Genomic DNA, 13,080 nt, shown 5'->3' with positions numbered 1-13,080 from the left:
TACTTTTTATTTTTAGAAAAGAATATTTATAGTGTATGGTATTAAATGGAATTTATAGTTTATATTGTACAATAATAAAGCTCATTTGCATTTAAAGCGACAGGTCCAAAAGCATGTTTTGCTTACTCCCAATTACGGGCAAATTTGACAACCTGTAATACATTATGAGGTATTTTGAGCAGAAACTTCAGACACATTCTGGGGACATAAAATGTATATTATCTTTTGAAAAGCACCACAATCTTCTTTAAACAATCCAAATATGATGATATTTCGTGACATAGTTTAAACTTAGCTTTTTCAAACAAGAAAAATGTATTAGCTCATAAAAATGCCAACAACAAAAAAAAAAATCTAAAGTAACTTAAGTCGTTTTCAGCAATGTGTCACCCATATTGTATACACTCTTTGGTCACTTTATTAGGTACACCTGTCTAACAAAAGTTTCTAATTAGCCAATCTCATGGCAGCAACTCAATGCACTTAGGCATGTAAATTTGGTCAAGACGATCTGCTGCAGTTCAACCTGAGCATCAGAATGGGGAAGAAAGGTGATTTAAGGGACTTTGAATGTAGCATGGTTGTTGGTGCCAGACAGGCTGGTCGGAGTATTTCAGAAACTGCTGATCTAGTGGGATTTAAACACACACAACCATCTCCAAGGTTTACAGAGAATTGTCAGAAAAAGAGAAAATATCCAGTGAGCTGCAGTTCTGTTGGCACAAATGCCTTGTTGTTGATGCCAGAGGTCAGAGGAGAATGGCCAGACTGGTTCGAGCTGATAGAAACGCGACAGTAACTCAAATAACCACTCGTTACAACCGAGGTATGCAGAAGAGCATCTCTGAACACACAACAAAAATCTTTTAAGGCAGATGGGCTACAGTAGCAGACAAATCTACAGCAACTGCGTGATGCAACTCATGCTGATTCGTGATGCATCAGCAACTGCGTGATGTCCATGTCAATATGGACAAAAGTCTACAAGGAATATTTTCAGTACCTTGTTCAATCTATGCCATGAAGGATTAAGGCAGTTCTGAAGGCAAAAGAGTGTCCAACCCTTTACTAGTAAGGTGTGCCCAATAAAGTGGCCAGTGAATGTTTGTCAACAGTTGTTTTTAAAGCACTCACCTGCAGATGGCGCCCTTGCCAGGTATTATGTCACATTTCCCGTCATTTAGGCAGAAGTCTTCTTGGATGTCGCAGATGCTCTGGCATGGCAGTCCGTCAACGCTGAAATAACCAGCGTTACAAACACACTCGGCCTCACCTGACCAGCGGTTCACCAAACACTTGGAGAACTCGTTACATGCCTGGAACTTACAAGGATCTGCCTGGTCACCTAATGGTAAAAAGAAAGACGAGTGTATTATGGATTTATCATCGTAAAATTGGTATGTCAGCAGGATTAGCAAAGATGAAATGAGATGAGACGTTTAAATTTGGCAAAAGTTATAATTGTTAACCAAAATTAAAACTGAAACTAAAACGGAAAATAAATAATGTTTTTTTAAGAAAATAAAAAAAATACAAAAATACAAATTTCTTGTAAATAAATAAAGTTAATGTAAAGAAAATTAATATAAATAAAATGACAACGCAAAATTAGAAAATAAAATTACTAACCTAAATTACAAAACGTAGAAATTAAAATTAAAAAATGCAATAAAACCCAAAATATTAAAAATTACTATACAACAAATAAAATGAAAAACTCAAATTAAATGTAAAACAAATACTCATTAAAAGTATCAATGTATATGAATAAAAAATGCAAAAAAAAATTATGGAAAACAATTCTAATTATTTTTTTCTTTATTGTATTTTAAATCAAGTAAATTTTTTTCTTATAAACTTAAATCAGTAAATCATGAATTAGAAGGAAAAATACAGAGCTATTTATATTGTTTTTGTTAGCGTTCTCATTATTATTCTTCCGTTTAATCCACCGGATTTTTTTATGGCAGCCCATATAACTGTATGTGGGAAAGTTGTAGAATTTGGCACAATGATAGAGGACGGTCTCTACATTAACCAGAGCATAAGATTCCTTTCAGTCCGATTCAAAGGCACTTTATGATGTCATTTTCTGTCATGAAAATGTTTTCGATATTTTGACCATTTCGCAAAACCTATTTGAATGATCTTGTCCTAGGCTGTTTGTCTGATTTTCATCAAAATTGAATTACGTGATCTTCAGTAACGATTATGCTGACCAAAAGTGTTTTCAAATTATTAATTTATATAAAATATAATATAATTTAATATAATATATATAGTTTAGTATATTTTAATATAGTCACACCACATGATATTTTATATATAAATATTAATTTAATAATAATAATTAACAATTATTTATTTTAAAATTATGGTCATAGCAAAAGAGGTGTACTGAAGTCATATATATATATATATATATATATATATATATATATATATATATATATATATATATATGTATACACATTTATTTATCAGATCCAGATATATGATCCAGGATTATGAAATGCAATGACACTAAAACTACAATGTCATTTAAGAAGCGTAACCATTTCCGCATTAGATCTGGTAAAGCATTTCAAAATATGCATTCAAAACAAAGGAATCTTTCTGATTCAACAGCAACAGAATTTGGTCATTAGAGATGTCATGTAGACAAAGGAGCTCAGACAGAATTTACATGCGTGCACACAGGGACACAAACAAACATGAGTCACTGGTCTGATGCGTTGAGCGCTGCACGTCTCACTAGAATAAATCACCTCTAATCTGTCTGCAGTACAGAATCAATCGCCTATCACTCATCCTAACTGGGCCTAAGGTTTTCCTAAGCCAAACTGGAAAGCTCTAACCCTGTGTCCTCTAGCGAAGAAAAAAAAACCTTAATATCACTCAGAAATGCTGGAAATCTACCATTTGGATATCCAGTGTGAGTTACTTTGTAAAGATCATAGGGTCAATTTGTGTTTTGGTTGTCAAGTACTCATGTCTGCCTATAAACAAACTAAAACAAAAATTGTTTGTAGATTATAAAGCCACCAAAACACTGTTGTGTGGACAGAATTTAATCCCATATATAGGTCATTGTTTTGCAAATCGGGCCAATCAGTAGAACTCTGAGGCAGGGCAAGAGATATGAGCTTCCCTGAGCTAATAGGATCCTCGAGGCCGGGGCTCACTCCCATTTGCCGGGCAAGAGGGGATTTTTGAGCTCAGGTAGGTTCGAGAACTCCCCTGCTTATTTATGGCTAATGACATATTGGGTATTGCTACAGAGGGATATACTGCTGATCGAGGGGCCGATCACACCAAACTTTATGCGATGAGGGGTGCCTTTTTTGAATGGTTGACTAACAGCCGCTAGTGTTTTGTGCACTGCTTATGTGCCCTGTGCACCTCGCGTTTATCGCCTGCTGAGCCTCGTGTTTTTGCCCTTGCGTGCCGTGTGCTTGTAGTTGAAAAATGTCAAATCTGTGCAGAACACTCTTTATTCTCTAATTAAATGAAAGCAGAGGCATGGTTCCTTTGAGGCGCCTGCAATGTTTTTATTATCAAGATGGCTACAAAGACTTTTGAAGATGGAGACTTGTGGTTTTGAGTTATCTGGAGCTGTATGACTTCAACATTGTAATCCTAGTGATCCTCTCAAAATTAGTTTATAAATAAACTTCACTAAACTTTCATAAACTTTGCGTCTCGAAGACTGAACATAGGATAAATGCAAAAAAACAATTTTTGTGTGATTATCTTTAACCTGGTATACATTTTTGGATGAATAAATGACTTTAAATCAGCATAAAACATTTTCAAATATTTTTAGCCATAAGTAATAACAAAAATTACCTGATTCGACATCCAATGAATACTTGTCTATTGCAAGATTCATAGTTTGGTAGGCAGTGTTGCAGAAGTCCTCCAAGATTAGGTACACTGCTGTTGTCACACCATGGGGAACTGGCTTGGCAAACTTCATCCTGCTGTTCACCACAATGCTACCATTCCTGAAGTTCAAAATCTCTAAATTCTGGAAATTGCTGAGGTTGGACTGTAGATACGGTACAAGCTACAAAAGTCAAACATTGAGAAGAATAATTACAAAGTGAAAATACAAAGCAGGATCACACATACCTAGTTACGGTAATAGATGTCAAGAAGGTCCTAATTGCATCAATTATCTCATTAGTTACTGTTCATAAAGACAGCTATGCTAATTAAGTTAACGGATAGTATGCCTAGTAAAGCCCCTAACAAACCCTCTTAATGTTCAACAACAAACATCAACAAATCTAAACTGCTGTACTGCTTTGTGTATGTTTAGAATGTGGATTATGAAAACTTAAACCCAATAGACTATTTCACAAAGCGTCAAATTTGTTATCGTTGATGATTTCCTTGAAAAAGAAAAAAAAAACCCAGAATGGTTACAAAGGCTATCAGTTCCAAACATTCAATAACATGCCTTTGGGCTCTATAAGGTCTTTACCACCTAAGAACATGTTTAAAACAGTTGTCATTAATGACTCAAGGCTTTCTTACTGACACGTTGCTTTGCATAAATTAGAGCAAGGTAATTAACTAATAACTTTTAATCCCTAGTTAATTGGCTATGTCCATGTCTAAATGCCAAAGAGCGGATCACCAATTGAGCCTGACAAATATATCTTACCAGTTCCAGAAATCGCTGCTCAAGTGCCTTGTATTCAGTAGAGCTCTTGTTGAAGAGATCTTCGGAAAACTTCATGTTGGTGACCCTAAGGCTAAAAAACACTATTAATGCCCTTCCAGGACTGGCAGGCAAGGCTAAACTTGCTAAGTCAGTTCCATGAGCAAACCCACTGCCATTATCTTCATCATCAGTTGGGTCGTCGAAAGGGAAGATGTCAAATGAAACCTTAAATTCTGTTATGCTGGGGTTAACTGGAGCAGGAACTTTCATAGTGGCACTTTCATAGTTCACTGTCTCTGTTGGTAGAATAAGCCCTTTGATGTCAGGTCTTGGCTTTACAGTGCTTTCCTTTATAAAGTTGTCTGCCATTTCTTCAGGTTCAACTATTCCTTGTGCAGAGTCATCTAAAGTGTCTCCAAGCTCAATTACATCTTGTACTGAATCAACAGAAACTTCTCCAGTCTCAACTACATCTTGTACAGAGTCATCTACGTTTTTTTCAGGCTCAAATAAATTGTGTACTGAGTCAATGGAAATTTCTCCAGTTTTAACAAAATCTTGAACAGAGTCATCTAAAGTTTCTCCAGACTCAGCTACATCTTGTACTGAGCTATCTGAAACTTCTCCTGTCTCGACTACATCTTGTATTGAGTCATCTGAAGTATCTTCATGCTTGACTACATTTAGTACTGAGTCATCTGAATTTTCTTTAAACTCAACCTCATCTTGTACTATGTCGACTGAAGTGCCTTCATGCTCAAGTAAACCTTGAATAGAGTCATCTGAAGTCTCTCCAGATACAACTACATCTTGTACTGAGTCAACTGAAATGTCTTTATTCTCAAATATATCTTGTACTAAGTCATCTGATTCTTTTCCAGTCTCAGCTACATCTTGTACAGAGTCATCTGAAGTTTCTGCAGACTCAAATATATCTTGTACAGAGTCATCTGAAGTGTCTCCAGACTCGACTACATCTTGAACTGCGTCATCTGAAGAGTCTTCATGCTCAACTACATTTTGTACTGAGTCATCTGAAGTTTCTCTAGACTCAACCTCATCTTGTACTGTGTCGAACGAAGTGCCTTCATGCTTAAATAAATCTTGAATAGAGTCATCTGCAGTTTCTCCAGACACAACTACATCTTGTACAGAGTCAACTGAAATGTCTTTATGCTCAAATACATCTTGTATTGGGGCATCTGAATCTTTTGCACTCTCAACTACATCTTGTACTGAGTCATTTGAAGTTTTTCCAGATACAACTACATCTTGTACTGGGCCAAATGAAATTACTTCATGCTCAAGTACATCTTGTACGGAATCATCTAAAACTTCTCCAGTCTCAACTAAATCTTGTACTGAGTCATCTGCAGTTTCTCCAGACACAACTACATCTTGAACTGGGCCAGATAAAATGTCCTCATGCTCAAGTACATCTTGTACAGAATCATCTAAAACTTCTCTAGTCTCAACTAAATCTTGTACTGAGTCTTCTGCAGTTTCTCCAGACACAACTACATCTTGAACTGGGCCAGATAAAATGTCCTCATGCTCAAGTACATCTTGTACAGAATCATCTAAAACTTCTCCAGTCTCAACTACATCTTGTACTGAGTCATTTGAAGTTTCTCCAGATACAACTACATCTTGTACAGAGCCATATGAAATGTCTTCATGCTCAAGTACATCTTGTACAGAGTCATCTAAAACTTCTCCAGTCTCAACTACATCTTGTACTGAGTCATCTGAAGTTTCTCCATGCTTAATTATGTGGACAGTAGGTGTAAATGTTGGTTCTGAAAATGATTGTACAGAGGTGGAACTAAGGGTCTTTAAATGTTTTGAAACATCTAAAAGGGTGGACATTGTGGTTGAGTCCTTATTATCCATGTTATCTGATAAAACAGGCTCCCCTGCAACAGCTGCTATGTATGTGTGCATCAATGTCTGTGTAGTTGTCTTTGGAAGAACAGAAGCAGTGGGTGATTGGGTGGGTAGAGGTTCTGTGGTTGACTCTTGCACAGGTTCATCCTCATCTATTGATGAATGTGATATCCAAGTGAAAGGTGAGTCCTTTTCAGGAGTCAGGGAGGCTGAATGACCTAAACTTGTTACCACAGTCGCTACTGTTGTTGAGGATAGAGTTGTTGTTGTTGTTGTTGTTGCAACCAATATTTCATCACCAACTAAATCTTCTTCTAAGAGTTCAGTCACTGGGCTTTTTGTAGGCACAAACTTGACGAGTTCCATGTCCTCATCTAAAACTTTGAATTCTTCATCTGATCCTTCAATATCTGGCCAGACCAAAGCAGGTAACTCTGTGATTCCTTCATTTACAGAATGCTGAACAGCTTCTGAAGAATTGGCAGGACCTTCCACTGAAACTGTATTATTGTTGATGATCACAGGTAATTGGGTAGTTGAAGAGATTTCAGTGGACTTCATTGTGGAGCCCAGTGTTGCAGATAATGTACCCATAGTTTCCAGATTCTGTTTGTTGTCTGTTGTAGTATGCTTATCCACAGCTACTGTTTCACTTGGTTGGATCACAGTGGGTGTAACAAGTCGTTCTGTATAGTCCTTATCAGCAGTTGAACTTATTGTTCCTGGACTTTGTGATGCATCCAGATCTTTTGTTTCTAATGGATTGTGAACATGTAACAATGGTTGATTGGTTACAAGTGTAGCCATAGTGATTGATGCATCTGGAAAATAGTCATCATAATGTTCAGGGGCTACTTGAGTCTGCATTGAAAGCTCAACAGTCAAAGTCTCCATTGTCCAAAATACAGGGGCCTGGTCAGTTGTTGTGTAATGAGGATTGGTACGAATGTCTTGGGTCACAAGAACCCTATCCAAGAATGGCTCCTCAGGAGTCACATCTTGATGTAAAGGCTCAAGCTGTTTTATTATAGATTCCTGATTTTCCTGAAGTTGGTGTATCTCATCATTGGTATCTTCCTTCAAGACTTCTTGTGATGTTTCTGATGACCATGGCCAGATGTCAGGGCCTATGTGATCTCCAGAGAATCCTGAGCCTGAGCCAAGGTCTGTTAAATCACCCAGGGTAGTTTCCTCAACCTCAGGAGGTTCTACAGGAGAAACTGGTGTCTCTTCTACCTTGTGAGGTGATTCTGTAGGTAAAGTAAATTCAGTTATTGTGTCTATAATAGGACTGACTGTAGTTGCAGTCTGTAAAAATCCCTCCTCTTCAATAACAGCTTCATCTGAAAAAAGAACACAATACTTTAAAAACATATTACTAGTTTACAGTGGAATAATTTACAGCACAATAATCATTGCATGTACCAGGAACAGGGGCACTGCTTGAAGTTTCAGATTTTGAAGTAACTTCAATGTCCAAGTTCTTCAAAGACACTTCAACAGGAGACTGAGTGGGACTTTCCTCAAAGATGATTACATCATTTGCATTTCTGTCTTCACTTTGTCCACCTGTCCATGGATCAGGATCAAAGATGTCATAATTTGTAATGAAGATGTCATTGTTGGATAATTCTTGCCCAGGAACATCTGGTGGTTTCTCGGAAGCAAGAACGTTGTCCTAGGATTTAATGTTTGAATGGTTATGATTAGTACCACTGAAGTGAAAAACAGTAAGGTAGATCTACATAAATGTTACTAACAAAAGCCTTGGGCCAAATCTTTCCTTATTAAGGCCAATGTCCACTGAATGTATGTAGACAACTAAAATTATGTTTCCCACCATCTGACCATTAAAAAAAGTGGGACGATTGAAAAAGTGCACTTGGAAGTGTAACAAATTTTCCTTAAATTTCTCACTAAAGTACACTGGAAACATATTTTTTCCAAAGAAAATGTCAATAGGGAAAAAGCACACATGCACATGATCTTGACATAGTACTGAGAATCTGTTCCAAGATTGGTCGATGGATAATGATGATATTTGACCAGTTTTTAAGTTTTCCATACACCATAAATTAACATTTAACTTTAAAGCAGATTTGGAATATGTCATGTTGTATATTTAACAACTGGTTTACACCCATGAGTTATTCACACCATTTTATTTTCATGCAAGTAATGAGTGAGGTGCTACTGAAAGTAGATCACTGTCAGTTGTGCACATTGAGCTCATTTATGAAACATGAGCATGACTAAATTTTGTGTAAATCATTTGTAAAACCATTCTTACATAAACTGCCACATTCAATTCACTCCAATAATTTACATACCCAGGAATTAGTTCTGCTCATATTTCTTGAATTAGGTCCATTTAGTAAAGGACAAATGGCTTGACTGTCTGTAAAATAACCGAAATAACTAGTTTTGCACACCCCACTAGTTAAAACTTGGTGTATATGTGTAGATACATGTACATTTGATTACAACTATATTTCAAATCAACTGTGAGTGACTAACGTGTGTCATTAGAGGCATGCATTCATTTATCAAAGAGAGACAGAACACATGTTGCCAGATCCAGACATGAACACAGCACACCAGCCAAAACAAAACAGTAAATCTACTTAATAAGGGTATTGAAAAAAGTGCCCTTTGTCAAATATAAGAGAAAAACTAAAAGTAAATTCTGAGATTATTGCCATATTTGGGATCCAATGTGTCTTTCTAATTAAACTACAGACTGTGAGGAAAGCTGCTCAGCCTCTGCAATAAAATCTATGTCACACTGAGATTAAAAACAGATTCTTTTCAATATTTCATAGTGCCTGAGCTAAACAAGTTTCATAAAATAGCAAGCTTACTTGTGTCTAGAGAACACTTGAGCTGGAAAATTGACTTGAATAGTTTTACAGACCTGCTGTATTATCCCATAGCTGGGCTGTAATCTGTTTTAAAGACATGCCATGAAAACCCATTTTATGTGCAAGGTAATCTTTCTTATCATGTAATAACAAAAACCTACATGTGATTGCAATTAGAGTGACTCATTTTGTCAGGGTTCTGCCACTTTGGTCTTGTAAATTCTTGTTTTGGTGGCAGAGCTCTGACACTACTCCATGTCTGGTCCTGTGTCTTTCTCTGTGTGCGCGCGCGCGCCGTCGTGGGTGTACGCAGAGTGTGCGCGCTGCCACTTGATGTGGCCGCGCACGCTCTGCGTCCCTCAGACGCGCGCGCTCTTGTACTAGTGTTTGTGTTTGTTCTGTCAGCAGCGCGCTGCTTTATTCTCGGCGCCTCCGTCTAGTTGGTTTCAGTTTTGGTTGGCGCTGAGATGAAGCATGTGCGTTGCTTATGTGTGAGCGCACGGTAAGGTGTTTATCTATCGTGTGCTCGTGTCTTGCGTCTCTTGTCAAAGCACGTGGCTCGGTGTTTACATTGTGGTCACGTGCTTTTGTCGTGTGCTTCAGTGTTGTGTTTGTTGTCATGAACATGCGGTTAATGAGTTCTCTCATTGGCTGCATGTTCTTGTTGTGTTATGTGAGCGCATGGCTTGTATTGTCTCTCTGTGTCATGCGCTCTCCCGTCTATAGTCTTTTCCCACCCTCCTTGTTAACCCATTATTAGTTAATTGTGTTCACCTGTTTGTGTGTTAATTTTCTACAGTTTATATACCCCTCACTTTTGCTGTCCTGTGTCAGTTCGTCATCACATTTTGTCGTTTGAAGTCTAGTCCTGTTGTGTTTCCAGTCCTCATCCTTGCCAGTCTGCCCAGTCCTGTTTGTATGTGTATGTATTTGTTTTGTTAATGTTTTCCCCCTCGGGGTAGTTTATTTTGCATTTTATTTTATTTTTATTATTATAAAATCCCATTTCCCTGCATTTGAGTCCTCACTCCTTTTTCCCCATTTCCCATCACCAACCCTGACAGTACGAACTGACCTGAAAGAGGACTCAGCGGAAATGGGACTATTTCTGCGCCCAGCTTGCTCCCAGCAAGAAGGACCCATCGACCAACCCCCAGCCAGAGGACTGTCTCACAGGCAGAACCATCGCCCCTTTGGCATCTACGCCGAAGATCTTCTTGAGGCAGTCCGGGGGCTTGGGTTCAGTGAGACCACCCTCATCCACATCTTTCTGGCTGGATTGGATGAGCCATTCGATTGGGAGGAGCTGGGTGATATCAGGACATGGACGTTTTGGGAGGTGGTGGACTATTCCTGTCTGAGGATGGAGAGGGAGATCCTGGAGGGGGAATGGGCCCCTCTCACCACCACCACCAGCACCATCTCCTGGTCCATGTCCAGCCCCCAAGGGTTAACCCGCACCCAAAAGCGGAGGCGGAAGAGAAAGGCCTCTTCTGCGAGGGTTGCTCCTGCCCCTGAGCGCCCTCCAGTGTCGGCTCCTGCCCCTGAGCGCCCTCCAGTGTCGGCTCCTGCCCCTGAGCGCCCTCCAGTGTCGGCTCCTGCCCCTGAGCGCCCTCCAGTGTCGGCTCCTGCCCCTGAGCGCCCTCCAGTGTCGGCTCCTGCCCCTGAGCGCCCTCCAGTGTCGGCTCCTGCCCCTGAGCGCCCTCCAGTGTCGGCTCCAGCCCCTGAGCGCCCTCCAGTGTCGGCTCCAGCCCCTGAGCGCCCTCCAGTGTCGGCTCCAGCCCCTGAGCGCCCTCCAGTGTCGGCTCCAGCCCCTGAGCGCCCTCCAGTGTCGGCTCCAGCCCCTGAGCGCCCTCCAGTGTCGGCTCCAGCCCCTGAGCGCCCTCCAGTGTCGGCTCCAGCCCCTGAGCGCCCTCCAGTGTCGGCTCCAGCCCCTGAGCGCCCTCCAGTGTCGGCTCCAGCCCCTGAGCGCCCTCCAGTGTCGGCTCCAGCCCCTGAGCGCCCTCCAGTGTCGGCTCCAGCCCCTGAGCGCCCTCCAGTGTCGGCTCCAGCCCCTGAGCGCCCTCCAGTGTCGGCTCCAGCCCCTGAGCGCCCTCCAGTGTCGGCTCCAGCCCCTGAGCGTAGCTCAGTGCCGGTCCCAGTCCGGCTCCTTGCCCTGCCGGCGCCACCCAGACGTCTTGCCTTGCCGGCTTCAGCCCGGCTCCTTGCCCTGCCGGCACCACCCAGACGTCTTGCCCAGCCGGCTCCAGCCCGGCACCTTGCCCTGCCGGCACCTACCAGACGTCTTTCCCTGCCGGCACCTACCAGACGTCTAGCCCTGCCGGCCCCAGCCCGGCTCCTTGCCCTGCCGGCCCCAGCCCGGCTCCTTGCCCTGCCGGCCCCAGCCCGGCTCCTTGCCCTGCCGGAACCTACCAGACGTCTTTCCCTGCCGGCACCACCCAGACGTCTAGCCCTGCCGGCCCCAGCCCGGCTCCTTTCCCTGCCGGCACCTACCAGACGTCTAGCCCTGCCGGTCCCAGCCCGGCTCCTTGCCCTGCCGGCCCCCCACAGACCTCTGGTCTTGTTTCCCCTCATAGACCCTCCCTGGGTCGTCCCTCCTGCTCCTCCCTGGTGTTCCTTTCCTCCACCCTGGACGGACCCTCCGGCTCCACCCTGGTTCCCTGCTAGGGCTCCCGACCTGCTGGACCCACCCTGGACAGTTCCTCCGGTCCCACCCTGGACTGATCCTCCCTTGTCTTGCCCTCCCATCCCTCCCTTGTTTGTCGTTTTGGGTCTGGCTTGGCTTCCCTCCCTCCCCCCCTTCATGTCGTCTTGCCAGTTCACCTCCTTGTCTTGTGTCTGTTGATGTTGCCTGTTTTGTTGTCTTGTAGTGTTTCTTGTCTGTCTTGTACCTTGTTGGATGTTCCCTTTAGGGACGCCAGGTGGCGTCCCTTTTGGGGGGGGCTAGTGTCAGGGTTCTGCCACTTTGGTCTTGTAAATTCTTGTTTTGGTGGCAGAGCTCTGACACTACTCCATGTCTGGTCCTGTGTCTTTCTCTGTGTGCGCGCGCGCGCCGTCGTGGGTGTACGCAGAGTGTGCGCGCTGCCACTTGATGTGGCCGCGCACGCTCTGCGTCCCTCAGACGCGCGCGCTCTTGTACTAGTGTTTGTGTTTGTTCTGTCAGCAGCGCGCTGCTTTATTCTCGGCGCCTCCGTCTAGTTGGTTTCAGTTTTGGTTGGCGCTGAGATGAAGCATGTGCGTTGCTTATGTGTGAACGCACGGTAAGGTGTTTATCTATCGTGTGCTCGTGTCTTGCGTCTCTTGTCAAAGCACGTGGCTCGGTGTTTACATTGTGGTCACGTGCTTTTGTCGTGTGCTTCAGTGTTGTGTTTGTTGTCATGAACATGCGGTTAATGAGTTCTCTCATTGGCTGCATGTTCTTGTTGTGTTATGTGAGCGCATGGCTTGTATTGTCTCTCTGTGTCATGCGCTCTCCCGTCTATAGTCTTTTCCCACCCTCCTTGTTAACCCATTATTAGTTAATTGTGTTCACCTGTTTGTGTGTTAATTTTCTACAGTTTATATACCCCTCACTTTTGCTGTCCTGTGTCAGTTCGTCATCACATTTTGTCGTTTGAAGTCTAGTCCTGTTGTGTTTCCAGTCCTCATCCTTGCCAGTCT

General features: G+C 42.2%; 1 protein-coding gene across 3 annotated transcripts in view; it reads right to left on the bottom strand.

Moving 5' to 3' along the window:
* Positions 1–13,080, bottom strand: part of impg2b (interphotoreceptor matrix proteoglycan 2b) — a 42,942-nt gene that overhangs the window by 17,120 nt on the left and 12,742 nt on the right. For all 3 annotated transcript variants that reach the window (XM_021473520.3, XM_068219012.2, XM_021473521.3), the window contains 4 exons: positions 7,985–8,237; positions 4,673–7,902; positions 3,850–4,069; positions 1,135–1,345 (listed from right to left, as the gene is read on the bottom strand). In XM_021473520.3, the coding sequence (XP_021329195.2) occupies positions 1,135–1,345; positions 3,850–4,069; positions 4,673–7,902; positions 7,985–8,237 (3,914 nt within the window). The remainder of the gene's footprint in view (positions 1–1,134; positions 1,346–3,849; positions 4,070–4,672; positions 7,903–7,984; positions 8,238–13,080) is intronic.

Source organism: Danio rerio, chromosome 22 (assembly GCF_049306965.1).
Source record: "Danio rerio strain Tuebingen ecotype United States chromosome 22, GRCz12tu, whole genome shotgun sequence".
In the NCBI taxonomy this organism is placed as follows: Eukaryota; Metazoa; Chordata; class Actinopteri; order Cypriniformes; family Danionidae; genus Danio; species Danio rerio.
The sequence above is the reverse complement of the archived record's forward strand: the minus strand, read 5'-3'. Positions and strand labels throughout refer to the sequence as shown.